At 44.0% G+C, this 20681-nt stretch overlaps 1 protein-coding gene across 4 annotated transcripts; it reads right to left on the bottom strand.

Annotated features, from left to right (window-relative positions):
• Positions 1-363: 363 nt before the first annotated feature.
• Positions 364-7567, bottom strand: LOC142073379 (uncharacterized). 4 transcript variants are annotated; one of them, XM_075133031.1, is made up of 3 exons: positions 7095-7567; positions 6169-6293; positions 364-2222 (listed from the first exon to the last, which is right to left on the bottom strand). In XM_075133031.1, exons 2-3 carry the CDS (start codon positions 6238-6240, stop codon positions 672-674), a joined length of 1623 nt encoding a protein of 540 aa, XP_074989132.1. In that variant the 5' UTR covers positions 6241-6293; positions 7095-7567; the 3' UTR covers positions 364-671. The 4 variants fall into 4 exon arrangements, with proteins under 4 accessions (XP_074989132.1, XP_074989130.1, XP_074989129.1 ...); XM_075133029.1 differs by lacking the exon at positions 6169-6293; XM_075133028.1 differs by lacking the exon at positions 7095-7567 and having other exon boundaries at positions 6169-6636.
• Between the last annotated feature and the right edge of the window lie 13114 nt (positions 7568-20681).

Genomic DNA, 20681 nt, shown 5'->3' with positions numbered 1-20681 from the left:
AAAGCTGGCTAGATTGTCAGGCTCAACGGGTAGTGATCAATGGCTCCATGTCTAGTTGGCAGCCGGTATCAAGTGGAGTGCCCCAAGGGTCAGTCCTGGGGCTGGTTTTGTTCAATATCTTCATTAATGATCTGGAGGATGGTGTGGATTGCACCCTCAGCAAGTTTGCAGATGATACTAAACTGGGAGGAGAGGTAGATATGCTGGAGGGTAGGGATAGGATACAGAGGGACCTAGACAAATTAGAGGATTGGGCCAAAATGTGGCAGTTCAATGATGAGACAGAACACAGCTTTATTCAAGAAAGCAGGCTGGTCAGCTGAGATGGGCGTTCTGCCCCCCGCCTTCCACCTTCTCCTTTTATTATATTTCTCCCCCCTAAGCATTACACACGGCTACTGCAAAAAGATACACAAAGGAATGTATGACGTTGATTAATATACTTAGTTGCATCTTTTAGCTACTACAATCCTGGTTCTCAGGCCTTGAGCCCAGGCTAAGAAAGCCTCCCGCAGTTACTGTCCCAACAATCAAGTTTTCATGGTTCATATCTAGCCCTTGTCCTTGGATAGAGCAATGTGTGCATTGCTTCTACAGAACAGTCAAGGTGTGCCCTGCCTGCTTCCAGGTGGAATAGCTAAACATGAACCCTTCATCCCCCCGTTTTTTATTTAATGATAATTGGCCATCTCATTGTAGCCGTCAATTTGTTTTGTCATGCTATTTAACTCCCAGACAGACAAGGACATAACTTGGGGAGCTTTCCAGGGCAAAATTTCACAAAATCTTAACAAGGAAGGAATACATTGTACACAGCAGCAGCAAAAAATAAGCCCAATGATTACAAACACAAAATAACCAAAAAGCTGTCGCAGCCATTCTAGAGAGGGCAGCCAACCTGTAAGCCAATTCCAAAAACCCTCAAACCCCAGATCTTGGCGTATGTGTGTTGTAAGATTGGCCAATACAGCCAGTCTAGTTTCTATGGAGCGACTATTATCAGTTAAATTAAAGCAACACATGTGCTGAAATGTGGAGCAGCCTAGATGGTGTTTTAGGAGCAGAAAATCAATGGCTGCTCTGTTATCCAAAATTGCATCTCTTAATTCGTGTTGTTCTGTGTTAAGTAAGGCAATAGCCTGGGATGTTGTATTAATTGCCTTTGCTGCAAAGCATGCCAGGTTATTTAAAGTTCTGGCTGAATACGTGGCAAGCGCGGGGACCCCAACAATAGAGGCCGCTAAAGCAGTATACTCAGCACGACTAAAAAGCTCAACATCTGCAATACAATCATCTGAAAGGGGTACACTTCTTTTACTACGATTTTGTCCAGCAAAAGGCAATATAAGGGTCATTCTACTAAGACAGCAAAGGGTGCCATCACTTAAATTTGCAGGAATATAATTAAAGGTGCGTGAACCGCAAGTAAAAAACCATCCTGATGGTAGGATGATATGGCCATAATTGTATGAAACATTGACAGCATGGGAACAATTTAAAAGGGGTTGAGAAATTTTTCGACAGCCCAAGGGCACCTTTGTACTAGTGCAGTTAACTATACGCGCACAAGTAACATTGTGAGCCCCGGCCGGGTACGGTGTGTGGAGGGATATAGCCGTGCGAGGCAGAGTATAGTTGGCTGGGCCCCAATTAGCCATGCTAGAGTACTGGGAGGAAAGATTCGCATAAGCAGAGAACAGTGTCTTATTCTCCATCTCCTCAGGGTGATGACATACTGGAATAAGGCATGTGCCTAACAAATCTCCGGCTGCTACAGAATTAGATAGACAAAAGTGGGTAACATTTGCTATTGAAGCCAATCTTTCCCATATGTTATATGTCATTCGGGCTCGTAGCGGGGGAAGCGCGTCCGAGCCAACCCCTACAGGAAATAGCAGGCACAAAAGGCACACAATCATCACAGAATTAGCAGTGATTTGGGCGAGAATCGCCACAAACAAAGTCTCAGGAGTCTCTGGCTGTTGATCTGCTGCCAGCCTTCGTTGGGCCGCGGCGACCAATGCTTTTACTGCTCCCCATGTCACGGGCCGGTTTGGGACACTACGCCTCCTCCGTTTCCGTCCCGTCGTTGTCGACTCGGGGGGCAACGCGGTCTCCTCCAAGGTCAGCTGAAACTCTGGTATGGGATTCGACAGCCCCTGGTGCCATGCCATGTTGTTTAAGTGCCGGTCGCACACACCGAGCTGGAACCCACAACGGTCCTGCAGGGAGAGACACAGCAGCATATCCCCGACCCCAAGTGATTAGAGGTACTGGGCCCAGCCACTGTGGATCGGGCAGCTGACGATAAAAGACACGCGGTCTTTCCAGTACCTCAGATTTGTGAAAATGCCGATCCGCAGGGGTCTGCTGATCTGCATTCAATGTTAAATTATTTAAAGTAAACAAGAGGATATGCATTTGTTGTTGAATGTCTCCTAAGGTTCGGAGACGCAGCTCCCCTTGTTTTAATTGTTTGTCCAGCAAGGTTTTGAGTGTGCGATTGGCACGTTCAACAATGGCTTGGCCCGTGGAATTATAAGGGATGCCGTGTTTAAGACGGACGTCCCAGCGGGCACAAAAGGTGGAGAGGGCTGCAGAGCAGTAGGCTGGGGCATTATCTGTTTTAATTTGGCAGGGGCGACCCATAACAGAAAAGCAGGCCAGCAAATGGTGAATAACTTTGTTAGTGGCTTCCCCACGTTGTGGGGTTGCCCAAAGGAAGCCCGAATAAGTATCAACGGAAACATGTAAAAACGAATAGGGGCGGAATTGTGGCACATGAGTAACATCCATTTGCCACAGCTGATTTGCTGCGGTACCTCGGGGGTTAACGGCATAAGAAAAGGTAGGAGCAGCAGCAGCACAGTGGGGGCAGGAACGAACAATGGAACGTGCATGATCAGCAGGAATGTGAAACTGCCGGGCCAAAACAGAGGCAGACTGATGAAAAAAGGCATGGCTTTCAATGGGGTCAGAAAAAAGGGAATTTACCTGACCACGCAACGCACGATCGGCGCGTGCATTGCCCTCAGTGAGTGGCCCAGGCAGAGGGGTATGACTGCGAATATGAGCAACAAAGTAAGGGAAATGACGAGTGGCAAGAAGATGCTGCAAAGACAAAAACAGGCGAAGGAGGTCTGCATCCACCTGAGGGGTAATGAGGGCAAGGGGTAAATGATCAATTACCTGATAAACATAATGGGTATCCACAATTAAATTAAAGGGACAATCAGCAAAAAGTTGAAAGGCCAAAATAACAGCAGCCAATTCTGAACGCTGTGCAGAACGCTGAGGCAGGGTAAAACGAGAATGCCAACGAGGGGGGTCACCCAACTGATAAGTGACTACACCTCGGTGGGGAGAGCCATCAGTAAAAAGAGTGACAGCGGAAACAATGGGTTGAGAGCGGCTAAGACGATGAACAACTAGGGGCACCTTTTGGGTAATGACCAACCGAGGATCTTTTGGAGGATTGTAAGAAATCTCTCCCACATAATCACAAAGAGCAACCTGCCAGGCCAAGGAGGTGTGGCAAAAGACAAAGACAAAGAGTCAAATTCAGTACGGGACAAGGGGAGCACAATGGCAACTAAATCAGTGCCAGTGAGTTGCACTGCACGGTGGCGGGCTTTACGAACAAGATCAGATAGGGCATCTAAATACGGATAAATATTTCGAGGAGGGGTGGATGAAAGGTATAGCCATTCTATAATAGAGACGGCTGTGTCTGTACGGGGTACAAACAGAGCCGCAGTTGGCGTATGAGGGGTGGCAAGAAGAACCAATCGTAAGGGACGGACCTCTGGGAGTCTGTCCACAAACTGCTGACTCAATGCTGCATTGATTTGTCGAATGCAGGCAGTATGCTTTTCAGTGATGGCAATAACTGCACCCGGTGCCCGGGCTCCACGGAGGAGCTCAAACAACGGCTGCAGCATTGAAGTGGGGAGACGAAAGTAGGGCCGAATCCAATTTAAATGACCCAAGATCTGTTGCAATTTAACAAGGGTTAGGGGTTGAGGTAGAATTAATTCCGGACGAACCGGAGCAGCATAGGTTTGTAAAACCTTATATCCGAGGTAGTGGTAGGGATAAGAGCGTTGGATTTTTTCTGGTGCCACTAACAGGCCATTTTGGCCGAGAATCTGAGATAAAGATTCAAGCTGTTGTGCCGTGACCCGGGGACCACTTAGCAAAATGTCATCCATGTAATGGTAGACCTTTAGCGAAGGGTACCGGGCACGGAAAGGGGCAAGGGCCCGATCCACAAAAAGCTGACACAAGGTTGGACTATTTTGCATTCCCTGGGGCAAGACCTTCCACTGATACCTTTGAGAGGGTTGCTGATTATTATATTGTGGCACCGTAAATGCAAATTTTTCACGATCTTGAGGGCAAAGGGGGATGGTAAAAAAACAATCTTTTAAATCTAACACACAAAGTTGATCGGTTTGAGGAATTAAATTTGGATTTGGTAAGCCAAATTGCAAGGGTCCCATAGGTTGGATGCGTTTATTTATTTCCCTTAAGTCATGTAACAGCCGCCAAGCACCCGATTTTTTCTTAATAACGAACACCGGGGTGTTCCAGGGACTAGTGGAGCTCTCCAGCCGCTGTGCTTGCAAATGCTGTTGCACAAGCAAATGAAGTGCTTTTAGCTTTTCTAGAGGGAGGGGCCACTGGTCAATCCATACGGGCTCTAAGGATTGCCATACCAAGGGTAATGCGGAGGGCACGGTGGGTGAGGGAGGGTTTTGGGCCATCAGATGTTAATATCGAGGGTGGTGTCTAACTTTGTAAGTAAGTCACGGCCCCAAATATTGAGGTGGACAGGGAGCACAAAAGGGCGGATAGTAGCAAGGGTACGGCCTCCCGGTTTAGAGACCGTGACCCAAGACAAACTTTGGCGCCCGGGTTTACTACCCCCGATCCCCCACAATTCTTTAGAAGGAACCGTAGGCCAACTAACCGGCCACTCCAGATCACGAATCACCGTAACGTCAGCTCCAGTGTCCACCAGCCCTGTAAAAGGAACATCATTTAAGAGAAGTGTTAACTGAGGTTTCGAGGGGCGGACTGACATTGTCAGAGCAACAAGTGGAGAAGACGCGCTGTGAGACGGCGAGTGAGACAACGTCGATCCAAAGCCGCCTCCGCCCCGAGTTCGATCCTCGGCAGCTGGCACCTGATAGGGGACTAAAATCAATTGTGCAATTGACCGTCCACGCGGGAGCGACTGTGGAAGATGAGTCCACACCTGAACCCTTACAATGCCAGTGTAATCAGCATCAATGACCCCTGGAATGACAAAAAAGCCCTGTTTTCCAGCATGTGAGCGAGGGAGAACAAGACCTACAAAGCCGGCAGGGAGAGGTCCCATCACCTGTGTAGGTATGGCACAGACCTCCCCTGGCAGCCGAAAGTCAGTGTCCTCCTGCATGATCAAATCAAGCCCTGCACTTCCAGCAGTCGCCGCCCTCATAGAGTCTACGGATTTTAAGGCAGAGGAGCGGTTGTCTGAGTGGGAAACACCCCCGTTTGGCCCTGGGTTCGGGGGGGACCCGTCGCGCGGTTTCCCGACCCGCTACGACACTGATTAGCCCAGTGATAACCTTTCCCACACTTGGGGCACTTCTTTGAGGGTCGGGCTGGTGCCTTAGATGAGCGGCACTCCCGCTGAAAATGACCCTCCTTACCACAGCGGTAACAACGCTTCCCCTCCTTCCCAGTTTTTCTGAGGGCGGCAGCCAGAACTCCAGCCTTGTGGGCTTGTGTGCCAATGTTCTGGCACGCCCGCAGCATGTCTGAGAGCTCTAAAATACCAGAGGCTTGTGCTGCCTGGAGAGCACGGCGGCAATCCTCGTTTGCATTTTCAACTGCCAATTTTAACAGGAGCTCGTGAGCTGCCTCAGTGTTATCCACCTGCCGGAGGATAGCCTCATGCAATCTGTTGGTAAAATCCAAAAAGGACTCTGAGGCACCCTGACGGATACTGACAAAGCTTTTGGTAGGCTTGCCTGAATCTGGGACCTTCTTGAAAGCATGCTGGGCACAGGTGGAAATAATGGGGAAGATGGCCTGAGGGAGTTGAGACTGCATCTGAATAGTAGCAAACGGGCCCTCCCCTGCCAATTGCTCATAAATGATACCGTGCGCTGCATGTACCTGAGCTTGGCGTTCTGCCATCTGCCGATACTCACTAAGCCAAATAACATACTGACTAGGTGATAACATCATGCGCAGCAGCGTTTTCCAATCCTCAGGGACTAGGGAGTACCCAGTACCTATCCCTTCAACGAGACCACGCACAAAGGTGCTAGTCAGGCCAAACTCACGAATTGCTTTCCTCACCTCTCTAACCACCGAGTATGACAAAGTGGTCCAGGTGCCCACGGGGTTACCCTGGTCATCATTCTGCCAGGTCACCGGGCAAACTGAGACCAGATCAGCCAGCTCCTCCGCTGTAAGATCTGATCGAGCTTTCGCCGCGTGAACCATTTGTTGCACCAGCGAAAGCTTCTGAGCAGATGCAGATGACCCTCCGGGGGGCCCCGGAGCATGGGGCCCCACGGAGGGAGGGTGATCACGCACTGGCTCCGGTGGGGAAGGCAAGGGAGGCGGTGGTAATGAAGACACTGGGGGCAAACAGGGAGAGGGGGGCTGTGGGTATGGGAGAGGGTCTTTCCGAAGCGACACGCTGGGTTGTATCAGTAGAAGGGGGGATAGCTGCAACGGGGATGGCTACAGGAGCCGACGGGCGTGGCGAGAGCACCAGCCTCGTGAAAGAGGGCCTATCCGAGGTGACACACAGTATTGCGTCGCGACAGAGGTGCCAGGCATGTAAAGCCTGCACGGGCGCCCGAGGCTCTTCGTGCAATGTCTGGCCCAATCGCTCCCAGTCTGCTAGCTTAAGGCTTCCGGCTTCAGGATACCACGGGCACTGGGCACGCACCTCCTGTAGCAGGAGAGTAAGTGCTCGAGCCGGGCAGTCATGCTGAGCCTTACGCAGCAAATACTGCAGCTCATTGCGGTGTTGCACTTGCAAAGCAGAGAGGGAGCTTCCCATACTTACCACAATGAAAAATACTCACCGGGATCCACGAAGCGGATGAGTGACGCGTCTGAAACCCTTGCCGGGCGAGGTGAGTGCTGAGGGCCCCACGTTTGGGCGCCAGTTGTGGCAGTTCAATGATGAGACAGAACACAGCTTTATGCAAGAAAGCAGGCTGGTCAGCTGAGATGGGCGTTCTGCCCCCCGCCTTCCACCTTCTCCTTTTATTATATTTCTCCCCCCTAAGCATTACACACTGCTACCGCAAAAAGATACACAAAGGAATGTATGACGTTGATTAATATACTTAGTTGCATCTTTTAGCTACTACAATCCTGGTTCTCAGGCCTTGAGCCCAGGCTAAGAAAGCCTCCCGCAGTTACTGTCCCAACAATCAAGTTTTCATGGTTCATATCTAGCCCTTGTCCTTGGATAGAGCAATGTGTGCATTGCTTCTACAGAACAGTCAAGGTGTGCCCTGCCTGCTTCCAGGTGGAATAGCTAAACATGAACCCTTCACCAAAAGAAATCTGATGAGGTTCAACAAGGACAAGTGCAGAGTCCTGCACTTAGGACGGAAGAATCCCATGCACCGCTACAGACTAGGGACCGAAAGGCTAGGCAGCAGTTCTGCAGAAAAGGACCTAGGTGTTACAGTGGATGAGAAGCTGGATACGAGTCAACAGTGTGCCCTTGTTGCCAAGAAGGGTAATGGCATTTTGGGCTGTATAAGTAAGTGCACTGCCAGCAGACCGAGGGATGTGATCGTTCCCCTCTAGTCGACATTGGTGAGGCCTCATCTGGAGTACTGTGTCCAGTTTTGGGCCCCACACTACAAGAAGAATGTGAAAAAATTGGAAAATATCCAGCAGAGGGCAACAAAAATGATTGGGGGACTGGAACACATGACTTATGAGGAGAGGCTGAGGGAACTGGGATTGTTTAGTCTGCGGAAGAGAAGAATGATGGGGGATTTGATAGCGGCTTTCAACTACCTGAAAGGAGGTTCCAAAGAGGAAGGATCTAGACTGTTCTCAGTGGTACCAGATGACAGAACAAGGAGTAATGGTCTCAAGTTGCAGTGGGGTGGTTCAGGTTGGATATTAGGAAAAACTTTTTCACTAGGAGGACGGTGAAGCACTGGAATGCATTACCTAGGGAGGTGGTGGAATCTCCTTCCTTTGAAGTTTTTAAGGTCAGGCTTGACAAAGCCCTGGTTGGGATGATTTAGTTGGGGATTGGTCCTGCTTTGAGCAGGGAGTTGGACTAGATGACCTCCTGAGGTCCCTTCCAACCCTAATATTCTATGATTCTATGAAAAATCTATGGATTTACACAAGTGTAGAACAAGTCCCATATGGATATTGTTTTGGAATTTCCACAACATAAAATCTTGGAAATAAGGAGTTGTATTCTAAGCATTGGCAGAATTTGTATTGTAAGAGTTAAGAGACCAACTAGAATATAAAGTGCATATTATGTTTTCTTGTCTTCTGTTATACGACGTTACTACCAACTGCATATTTGGCTGAACTACCTTGATCTGAACATTGGATGGGACGGATAAGCTACCTGCGTTTCAGTCTGATATACCAAGAACAAAAGGTATTGATAAGCCTCAGCTATCAAGTTTTCATTTGGATTATTTGTTTTGTCAGTGTGTGTCCCCCTGCTATACCGAAAGCAGAGCTGGCAGAAAAAAAAAATATTTTTGGGAGAGAGGGATGGAGTACGGAAAAACAAAAGCAGGTTTGTAACCAAAATGAAAACTTTTATGGAAAACATTTTGTTTTGGTCAATATTTTTAAATGAAAAACGTAAACCAAAAACTTCAGTAAAAACGTTTGTTGTTTGAAAAGAACTTGTGGAAAATTAAAAAATATTTCCCACCATTGTGCCCAACAAAAAAAAATTTAATTTTTTACTAGCTCGAATTGAAAGTGGTGCGTGTGAGGACGTCATTGCAAGAGTTCCCTTGAGAGATTTTTCCCATCATGTACCATTAACAAGGGGGAATGGGTGTAGCTTGCATTTCCATGATATAGACCAGGGGTCAGCAACCTTTCAGAAGTGGTGTGTCAAGTCTTCACTTATTCACTCTAATTTAAGGTTTTGCGTGCCAGTAATACATTTTAATGTTTTTAGAAGGTCTCTTTCTATAAGTCTATAGTATATAACTAAACTATTGTTGTATGTAAAGCTTCCAGGCAATGCAGCTTCAACAGAGACTCTAATTTTTTATTTTTATTTACCAGGATATCACCCATGGTTCTGTGTGCATTACTGTTTGATGAGGGTGTACACCCTAATTTCAGAGTTATTCATAACCTTGACTGACAATAAGAGACCATTATAAAAACATAAAATAGAACACTTAGTTGGTAATATCATTAAGATAAGCAAAGCAAACAAATTAAATAATAAAATCTCATAAAAAGGATGATGCATTGTTCCAATAGCCTTATCTGTGGGGGTAGGAATTTAAGTCTCCTTTAAATAGTTACATAAATCATGCTGGAAGGGTATATAATATTATTTGATAACTGAGCTCAAAAGAACATCTATTTCAATCTTCTGGGACTCAAACAAAATGTTAATCTGCCAGTTTTTCTTTATTCTAATGAGAGAATATCTAAACTGTGATAATGACCTCAAACTATATGTCAGAAAAGACTGAAAGAGAACCTCTGCATCAAAAGGAAAAACTCTTTTCTTGAACCTTATAGATTACTGACTTTTTTGTCACATGTGGTACCTAGGAGTTTGGTTGAACCTGATTACGAATTTTCTTTTTCATCTAGACATGGTAAATCATTTTTATAATGCCCTTATGTCAGAATATTTAAGTATGTGGTTAGTCCTAATGAGAGCACTTGTGTGCCTATGTTTACACACATGCTTCAGTGCTGCTCTGCATCTAGGCCAGTATGCTTAGCACCTTGCAAGACCACGCCAATAGTAATGACTAATTGCAAAACAGGGCAAAGTTATGATTATACTGTACACAGCTTCTCTAAATATAGACCTGATGCAGTCACGTCCCTCTATATACCTCTACTCCAAACTTGGCAGTGACATTTGTGGCAACTGTTTTTTTGTCTTGGAATCATATATTTGGTCCTGTACAAGCCTTCCAGTTTAAGATCTGTGTGTGATGCTGTGTGATTCACATTTATTGTAAGCTAAAGCTGATCCCAACCAAACTCCTAGGTACCACATGTGACACACAAAATCAACTTGTGCTAGTTCTTAATTTTAACAACGTCGCTTCAAGGATGATTGAAGGTATTAGGCTCAGGGAGTTTAAGAGATGGTTCATTTACTAGTCTTCCCTAGTCCCTATATAAGCAGCCAATCAATTTGTTATAAAGATGGGCAGAGTGTGGAAAGAAGCTGATAAGAAGTAATGGCTCTGGAAGCACTGTAAGGTCAATTGGCAGTGGCAACATTTGAAAAATATGTAAGTGGCACAAAACTATTGTGCACACAATATAAATGTATAGTTTCAAAGAGGCAGCATGAATTTATAAAAGAAAGGTCATGCCTACCCATTCCAACTGAACACTGAGAAGAGTCAAGAAGAGGGAGCAGTGGATGAATTTTACTTAGCTTTAGACAGCTTTTGATATAGGGTATGCAGAAGACTGATGTACAAATGCCATAGCAGGTGAGATGCTTAAAACAATACAGAATGGTCTTTCAGTGCATGTGAGCATGCACTTTTGGATGAAGAGAGGGGACATGTGAAATGCCTTTAGGAGCACTAATCTGGAACAATGTGAAGTAGAAATAGGATCACAGATGGGAAAGAGGAGATGTCTACAGAGCACTTATTGTTAAAGATGATTCCCTCCTCCCTCAAACACACACCTCTGCACCTGATCTCCGAAAGGGTGGAAGCTTATAACCTTGGTGGCTGGATCTCCTTCCAGAAACAAAGGCTTAATCCTAGAAGTTGCTAAGAACTTTGGCACTGATACTGCAAAAAGTGCTTAGAAGTTAAGCAAGAGCTTACATTTTTTGCAGCAATATGGTCAGAGTGCTCAGCAGTCCGTAGAATCATACCCTAACAGTGCAAATGTCATTCAGAAACCCAGCAATATGATCAGTATACAAGTTGGCTCACTAGGTATTTTACAAAAAGAAGAGGAGTACTTGTGGCACCTTAGAGACTAACCAATTTATTTGAGCATGAGCTTTCGTGAGCTACAGCTCACTTCATCAGATGTATACCGTGGAAACTGCAGCAGACTTTATATACACACAGAGAATATGAAACAATACCTCCTCCCACCCCACTGTCCTGCTGGTAATAGCTTATCTAAAGTGATCAACAGGTGGGCCATTTCCAGCACAAATCCAGGTTTTCTCACCCTCCACCCCCCCACACAAATTCACTCTCCTGGAGGTATTGTTTCATATTCTCTGTGTGTATATAAAGTCTGCTGCAGTTTCCACGGTATACATCTGATGAAGTGAGCTGTAGCTCACGAAAGCTCATGCTCAAATAAATTGGTTAGTCTCTAAGGTGCCACAAGTACTCCTCTTCTTTTTGCGAATACAGACTAACACGGCTGTTCCTCTGAAACCTGTCATTAGGTATTTTACATAAATAGTCTTTTCACAAGTATCCTAAATGTTATAAAAGATGCACTGGGAGCCTTTTAAATAAATTTGAGAGTCTGGTGAACTGCAAGGACACCCAGAAAATTTGTATTTGGTACACAACTTTTCTGAGAAATTATTCCTTAAACACTGACATGTACTGGAGGAGCCTTAAGAAAGTTACCAGAGTATTTCAGTTTTGTCAGCTTTGAGGGACACTACCAGTGCTATTGCTTAAGCATTAGATCAACATTGAAAGCAGCCTTGACATAGTGCTGTCTGATAGTTGAAGTGGAGAAGTATTTGCTGTGCATAAGTATAGGGCTACGTAGGAGCACTATGGAAAACATTTATGATTGAAATGCCTATGAACAACTTTCAAAAAGCCTTGCTGGCTTCCCTGCAAGCTTTCATCAGCCCCTTTATACAATTTATTAGTCAACATCACACTCAGCCGGTTAAGGTGGTGAGATAAAAGGACTTGCTTGTAGTCCTTAATTGCAGCAAATTTTAAAAATGGGCCACTTAGAACATGTTGTCCTAAAAGATTTATTTATTTAGGTCAGGCACTATGCATTGAGCATCCACAGTAAGGCCAGGGAGAGGAGTACTAGTTTTCTTTTGAATGTGTCTTCTTTCTAATCTGCTATACAGTATTTCATTCCAAAATAAAGAGCAAAAAATTTGTTCAATATCAAAACCACCAACTTCTAGGCACTATGTGTATTAAAGCTTAAACTGCATGTTGCCATTCTGAAAATACAATTGTAAATTAGATATATGATTCTATTTGCAGAGTTGTATGGAATTTTTGCACTTCATGTGAGGAATCAACACAGTCTGGAGTTATGGGCTAGGAGTAAGAGATAACTCTTTTGTTCTACGTTGTACTAAATCCTGACTTGGTATGTAGCCTGGGTAAATTACTCAACCCCTCCATCTTATTTTCTTCATCTCTAACAAGGGGAGAGTATCTGCCCAAGCTTGGGAAAGCATTTTGAGATGCGTTGATAAAATGGTAAAATGAGAAACTTTTATTTAACTGAACTTATGTTCAACAATGCATACATTTAAAGGGGCTCCTGTACTTACCAGCGAGGTCAGAATAAGAGTCCTAATTATGTTAAAAGGTCTGATTCAATTAAAAACTATTTATGAAATACTGATCTTAAATAATAGAAAAATAATCACGAGAATTTATTACAATTTTGATACAATGACTAAGTTGCTAGTTATTAACAATTAAAAATTCCTCAGTATGGCTTTGGTTTAGTCTAATGAAGTGGTTCTTAACCAAGGATCTGGGGCCCCATGGGGGACCATGAGCAGGTTTCAGGGGGTCCACCAAGCAGGGCTGGCATTAGACTTGCTGGGGTCCATGGCAGAAAACCGAAGCCCCACTACCTGGGGCTCAATCTCGGTGCTCCAAGTTCTGCCACCTGGAGCTAAAGCCAAAGCCTGAGCAACTTAGCTTTGCAGGGCCCCCTGTGGTGTGGGGGCCCGAGCAATTGCCCTGCTTGCTGCCCCCTAACCATGGCCCTGACTTTTATGTGCAGAAAAACAGTTGTTGTGGCACAGGTGAGCCGTGGAGTTTTTATAGCATGCTGGGGTGGGGGTTGGGGGGGCTCAAAAAGAAAAAGGTTGAGAACCCCTGGTCTAATGCATTGTCTCAAGAGATCCAACTATGTGTAAATGACAAAGACCTTTTTATGGAAGACAGTGGTTGCAAGCTTTGTTCCAATTAAACACAAAACCAGTCATTTCAATTGCTTAGATAAACTGCAGTCATATACCATTATGGGCTGTGATATTATGCAAAGCAGAGTTAGAGGGGGACTTTCAGGGAAAATTCTAGGTGCAGCAGGAAGTGATGATGATGGTGGCTCTTTTCCCACTGAGGTTCAAATTCAGAAAAGTATTTAAGCATATGCTTAACTCCAGCCCTAATCAGCAAATCACTTAAGGACATACTTAAGCCTCATTAAGTCACACCTTCCTAAGTACTATCGTGAACAGGAGTCTGAGCCAGTAGTGCTAAAGAGCATGATGATTCTAGAAGAGTCACCTTTCTGAGGCAATGCAAAGCCAAGGTTCTAACCATTCATGATCAAAACCTGGATTTGTGCTGGAAATGGCCCAACTTGATTATCATACACATTGTAAGGAGAGTGATCACTTTAGATAAGCTATTACCAGCAGGAGAGTGGGGTGGGAGGAGGTATTTTTTCATGCTTTGTGTGTATATAAAAAGATCTTCTACACTTTCCACGGTATGCATCCGATGAAGTGAGCTGTAGCTCACGAAAGCTTATGCTCAAATAAATTGGTTAGTCTTTAAGGTGCCACAAGTACTCCTTTTCTTTTTGCGAATACAGACTAACACGGCTGTTACTCTGGAAAAAAAAAACTTATGCAAGACTACTGGACAAACGTTTCTGGACAAATGAAATACACAAATGCATTCCGCTTACTATAGTTCTCTTGAAATTTCCAATTACCTGAGTATTTTTCTTTACAGAATGGCCATAAAGCAGTCGTATAGCATTTCTGGTACCATAAATAAAAGTTGCTGAGTTCCACAGTATATTTCCATAGTACAGGATCTCTGTAGTTTGTAGTGCTATATACTTGTGAAAGTTCCTATGTAAATTAATATTAAATAATCTCTGATATTAACAAATTAATGATTTATGGTTAGTGTTGTTTAGAGCATGCGGAGGGTGGAAAGCACTAAGTATTAACAACAGAACAGACTGATTGATTGATTTTTGGCTAGTGATTTACCTATGGTTCCAAAATTTCTTTCCTTTAAAATTCCACCCACATAATGGTGAAATGCATTTTTGGTACTACTAGCACAGCAGCATCCCCATTTAATAGTGCTCTGTGTCTAGCATCTAAGCAACATGCACTGCTCTATGTTTCCTCAGACTTGTACAATTTGCATACAGTAACATTTCCATCACACTCTGAAAATGATCCTCAGAATGTCCTTGACTCCACAATACAGTCAAAGAATATCAGGGTTGGAAGGGACCTCAGGAGGTCATCTAGTCCAACCCCCTGCTCAAAGCAGGACCAATCCCCCATTTTTTGCCCCAGATCCCTAAATGGCCCCCTCAATCCCCCCTCACAACCCTGAGTTTAGCAGGCCAATGCTCAAACCACTGAGCTATCCCTCCCAGGACAATTTTTTTTTAAAAGTACCTTTTCCAGTCAAACCCATTTCCAGCATTATATATCCAACTATGGTATTCTCATTCACAAAGCACATTTATATACAACAGCATTTTCTTGGGCTATATAAATATCTAGAAAAATGAACACCATTCATTTCACTATTTTTACAAGGCCTAAATAAAGGCTCACTGGCTCTAACAAGACCAAGGGACTATATTCTCTTTCTCTGTCCAATTTTATATTGCAGTAGAGTTTTCATACTACAGTAGGAGTCAAGAAGGGTGCAGATGTCCCCCAAAGGTCAGCTGTTGTTACCATCAGTAGACACAGAAGTAAAACCGATCTTTTGTGCTGTCTTTGGAAAATTACCTCACTAAATCGGAGGCTGATAAAGATCCCAATCTGTCTTTCAGGAATGTGATGATTAATTTTCTGAAACACAGGAGGATATTTGATCAGATTTGTATTTTGGCTAGATCCCAAATACTTGGCCACGATGCAGGATGTGAAATTTGTGGCATTAAAATAATGTGTATATTTATACAGTTGAAGTGTGCCCTGCTTGCAACAGACTTCCATTGTAGCAGCATATGGTGATTTTCACAAGACTAGCATTAGTCTAATATTATCAGTGCTGTTTTATGCTTTTATTTTCTTCATGCACTTTTATAAGCCAGTTCTATATTGTCTGTATCAGATAGAGTTGGTAATACTGTGGTTGGTTCACAAGTGAGCTCCTATGCAGAGAATTCACAGCAACTGTCTTATACTGCGGTAGCCTGGATTAAGAAAATAGGTAGAGTATTAAACTAGAAGATGTTTTCTGACAACTTTTTTTGTGTGTGTGTGGTGGAGGTGCATTATTGTGGCATCAAGGACATTATCAGGACATTTGTTAATGCAGTGGAAATGTTACTGTATGCATATTGTATAGTTCTGCGTTATGTATAGAGTTTGTACTATGCAACATACCTGAAGGCACATGTCACGTGTCGGATATTATACTTGGAAAATTATGCATGACTGAAATTTTTTTTCAAAATTAAGAAAATGGCAACAGCTACGTAGAAGCCACCTCCAGAGATAAATCTCTTCCGACACTTCTCATTGATATTGTTTAAACACTGACAGTTTGCCTACTGCTTACACAAAACCCGGTGAAGACGGGTCATTACCCTAAAACTAAAAGTCTAAAGCTCATTCTCCTATAGCAGGGGTGGGCAAACTTTTTGGCCCGAGGGCCACATCTGGGTATAGAAATTGTATAGCTGGCCATGAATGCTCACAAAATTTGGTGTTCGGGTGTGGGAGGGGGTGAGGGCTTTGGTGTGCGGCTGGGGATGAGGGGTTGGGGGTGCAGGAGGGTGCTCCAGGCTGGGACCGAGGGGTACAGGAGGGCAGGAGGGGGATCAGGGCTGGGGCAGGAGGTTGGGGAGCGGAAGGGGGTCAGGGGTGCAGGCTCCGGGCGGCACTTACTTCAAGCAGTTCCTGGAAGCAGCAGCATGTCTCCTCTCCAGCTAGCACGCGGAGGCGCGGCCAGGCAGCTCTGCGCCCTGTCTCTTCTGCAGGCGCTGTCCCTGTAGCTCCCATGGTTCCTGGCCAATGGGAGCTGTGGGGCAGCACTTGGGGGGGGTGGGCACTATGCAGAGCCCCTTGGCTGCCCCTATGCGTAGGAGCTGGAGCGGGGACATGCCACTGCTTCCAGGAGCCAAGCAGAGCCATGGCTCGTGCGGAGTAGGGCAAGCCCCCAACCCTGCGCCCCGGCTGGAGTGCGGGAGCAGGGCAAGCCCTGGACCCCACTCCCTGGTGAGAGCTCGAGGGCCAGATTAAAACATCTGAAGGGCTGGATGAGGCCCCCAGGCCATAATTTGCCCACCCCTGTCCTATAGGATCTGCATAAAAGAATTCTTATGTAGCACTATTGACTTTAGCAGGACTCCTTGGAGGCATCTGCCTGCATGGATCCAGTCCCAGGATCAAGGCCTAAGTAAAAAAGTATTACATGTGCTGACTTACAATAGAGAGTCAAGGCAAGGAGTAGTCTCTCCACTGTGTTTGAATCAGTGGTGGTTAGTACGTTCAGGGAACACTGTGTCTGGTACTAACAACCTCAATCCCATGGACAAGTTCACATGCAAGTCTAAATCACTGACTCAAATCTGACTCGGTTATTGATAGTTGTTACACTTCAATTGTAGTGACCCAAGTTTGGTAGTCTCTTCAGCCATAGAAGACTAAGGTCAACATCAAACAAACAAACAAAAAAATCTCACTTGAGCCATACTCACCTGTTTGCAAGCACTAACCTCACTTTAAAAAGAGAAAACATAGTAGACTACAATAATTCTAAAATTAATGGTTAGAGATTCCCCCCCGCCCACACACACACTCCACTATTCTCTCTCTGAAAATCCACCTCCAAAATTGCTTACAGTGATGGAGTGGGTTGCTACATTTGTTAGGACCTAATCATATATTAAACACACATTTTGCATAAAAGCTTTTTCTAACTATTATCTTAGTCAGTAATTTAGTTGAATTGGATAGTGAGAACACTTTGACATTGTTAAGGTTAATGATCCAGTCATTAACAATGCACATTTGTAGTCAAATGGATTAGAATAATTGTTTCACTGGATAATGTGAACAATTTATACATTGGCCCATAATAACCATTATTACTGGAGTGGTGTCTGTCCTTAAATACTAATGACTTTGATATCTATGCTCCTAAAGTCACTGACACTTTGAAAATTTTTTATTGGTTTCATCATATTAAACACAGCTGAATTTAACACACTATATTCTCCTTACTTGGATATGAAAGCTGGATTTCTACCAAATCTTTAAAGTGTGATCTCATAACAAAGACACTTCTACAACAAGATAACTTTGTACTGCATTATTGGTGCTTTTGTTTTGAAATGACACATTTTATCCTGTTGGTGTACATAGTAATTTTTATTGTTTCTCGTTTGGAACTAATTAATTCTCAACCAAAAAAGCAAGATGCAATTTGCATATTGTTCCATCTTGCAATAATATATAGTTTACAAATAAGATAAACCAATAGTCAAAGCCAGAGGAGGTTTTGCTTTTGTAGCACTCTCTCTGAAGTTCTAATGAACCTATCTGTGGGATTTCCAGTGCCCCAAACTTACTGATAGGTTTTGGTTTTGCAAAAATTCACCCCTCTCCACTTTTGCGCTGTGTACCATTCCATCACTGTTCTCCACTCTAGGGAAGGGTGCATTGCAGTAATCCTGTGTTTACTTCAGTTGTATAATGTGGTGAACAAACTTCACACGGGGCCTGAAGAGGTTAAAGGACAATTCTGGGACCAGGTAGTCAAGCGCCAGCAGAGCCTTCTCCCACTAGAGAGGAAGCATAAAAGGGAACAACTCAGCTCAGAAGGGGGAGGAAAACAGACCTACCCTGAGGTCTCCTGAACAAGCCTCCCCATTAGGAAGAAGACTACCTGCTGAACCCAGTTGGGGCTGAAGGTTTAGTTGTATCATCTTTTCTTTTGCTATCCTCTATTGGATTTTGGAGACGGGGGGTGTGGGGGGGTGGAGATGGATGGTAGGAAGTGACCCAGGGAGGAAGTTCTGAGGGAATTTCAGAGTGCTAGACAAAGCTGGCTCTCATAGGGCCTGGGTCTGAACCTCGTACAATGGGAGGGCCCAGGCTCCCCTACCAACGTTCCCTTGTTGCAAGAGGGGCATAATTCTCATCTCTTCCACCACCCCCACTCCCACCCCGCTGTAGTGAGGAGATGGTAAGGATGTTGAAAACCCTGATGCGAAGATCAGCCACATACAAAAGAGTTTAGAAATGGATGGAAAGCCCTTCCTACTGAGGGGGGCATGAGACAGGAGACTGGGTGTGCTACCACTAGTCCACCTGGCCCTCTGAGGACTATTACAAGTTGAGAACAACTCCAAGTTAATTTTTCTTTTATTATAGCTATAACAACAGGATTTGTGATTATATTCCAACTCTGGACAAATCCGGAGCAGCCCATAGATCTGCTTTTAGATAATTTGTATATGCAACACCTTTTTTCCCCAATGTAATTTGATCCCAATACTGTTAATCTAACTCATTTTGTAAATGTTTCACTAAATTATATTACTTGCGACCAATTTATACAACGCAAGGAGAGAGACTGATGGCCCTTTATGCGTTGTAACTGAGGCTCACAGGAAAATCTCACTGACTTCTCTCTAGATTTAGCTTTCCACATTAACAAACTTGTGCTAGATTTTTTTTGCCAGTGCCCCAAGTATATCCATATAGACCAGAAGTCAACCCAAAAAGTTAACAGGTTAAAAGGCAACTCAGAAGGACACCTGGCACTGCTAGTTTTGCAAACGATCAATGTGTATACAAAAATGCACAGTAGTTGAGGCATTTTACCACTCTCTTTTTTAAGTCACACAGCTAGGAGACTCAAGATCAACAGGACTGAAATTATGCCATTGGAGCTTTCATCTAGTACTTGTTCATAAGATCCAATTCAACATAATAAGGTGGGTAGTAAACTCTGCAAAATAGAGAACTGTTGTACTTTATTGCCATAAAGAGGGCACACTAGAGATGATGGGTACAGGCAAAATACTGCTTTTCTGTAATATCTGTAATTATGATATTATAATTCTGCTTGTAATTAAACATCTCTGAACCAAGAACAGTACTGCAATTTACCAACTAGCAAAACATTGACAATGCATGAAGAATGGTTTGGTTTGCATTACAAATCTCCTTTGCTCTTTCATGGCCTTCTCCTGTTATCTTGCAGATATCGAACACTTTTACTCAGGTTCTTAGTTTTTTCCAGGTTGAAGTGGGTCCAAACCAGACGTCTACTTGGTTGGCAATAGAAAACACTTGGCTGTTATCAACTTGGTATTTGGGGACCTACACTCTGCTTTCTAAGGAGGTAAAATAATAGTACAGATTCTGGCTAATGATGTCCGCAGAAACAACTGCCACAGTGATAGCCCAAATATCTCATTTCAATATAGTACTAGGTCAGAGGGCCTTTCCCCTCTCCTCACATGATGTAAAATGCAAAACCTAATGGCTCCATTGGCCACAGATTACTTCAATATGCATTAGGCCAACAGCAAGAATTCTCCTGTTTGTTTAGTGGCAGTAGTGATTTTTTAAGAAGTTGATATAACTGAAAATGTCCCAGTTCTGAAACTCACATGCAAATGGATCAGTCCACTCATAGTAGAGCAAAGCTATAAAAATATTTAATTATTATAAGCATACGTATACCTATATATGAATGAATAAAGGTGAAATTAATATCTGGGTCAGAGTGAGGAAAGACAGTACTGAAGCAGCTGTACCTTCTCTCTGAAGCTTAGACTATTGAGCAAAGGTTTTACTTGATGCATAAATTGTGATTTTTTTTTTTTGTTAAAAGTTTCACATCATGCAACAGTTTGAAAGAAAAGCACTGAATTAGTGAATCCATATGATGAAGCTTAACACAAAATGGTGCTGACAAGATCAAATGTTGAGAATGAAACATTAGTGTGAACTATGCAGGGAGCATCAGCGATACTTTAGAAGTGCTCAGGATAGGGCAAACTTTTTTTTTTTAAATCTAAGTTGAATACTATCAAGATGCTCAGTCCTTATCTGATTAAAACTCACAATTTCTGTTCAGCCATACAGCACTGTCTCAACCATGTGTGTAGGAAAAGGGTGAGAGCTAAAGCCTCAGTACAAAGCTTGAAATGACTGAATGCAGGTACAGTTTTTAACTAGAATGTAGAAGGATATAAGGAAGCAGATGCAACACCAATCTGCTTAGACAAGAGGACAA

This window comes from Caretta caretta, chromosome 10 (genome assembly GCF_965140235.1).
Source record: "Caretta caretta isolate rCarCar2 chromosome 10, rCarCar1.hap1, whole genome shotgun sequence".
Taxonomy (NCBI): Eukaryota; Metazoa; Chordata; order Testudines; family Cheloniidae; genus Caretta; species Caretta caretta.
This window is presented reverse-complemented; position numbering and strand designations above follow the sequence as displayed.

Bases quoted from the DNA above. Each gene is read 5' to 3' on its own strand.
- LOC142073379 (XM_075133028.1), bottom strand. From the start codon at position 6,501: ATGGTTCACGCGGCGAAAGCTCGATCAGATCTTACAGCGGAGGAGCTG. The intron at 2,223-6,168 runs GTACATGCAGCG...CTCTCCCTGCAG, and splicing joins TGGCAGAACGCCAAGCTCAG to GACCGTTGTGGGTTCCAGCT.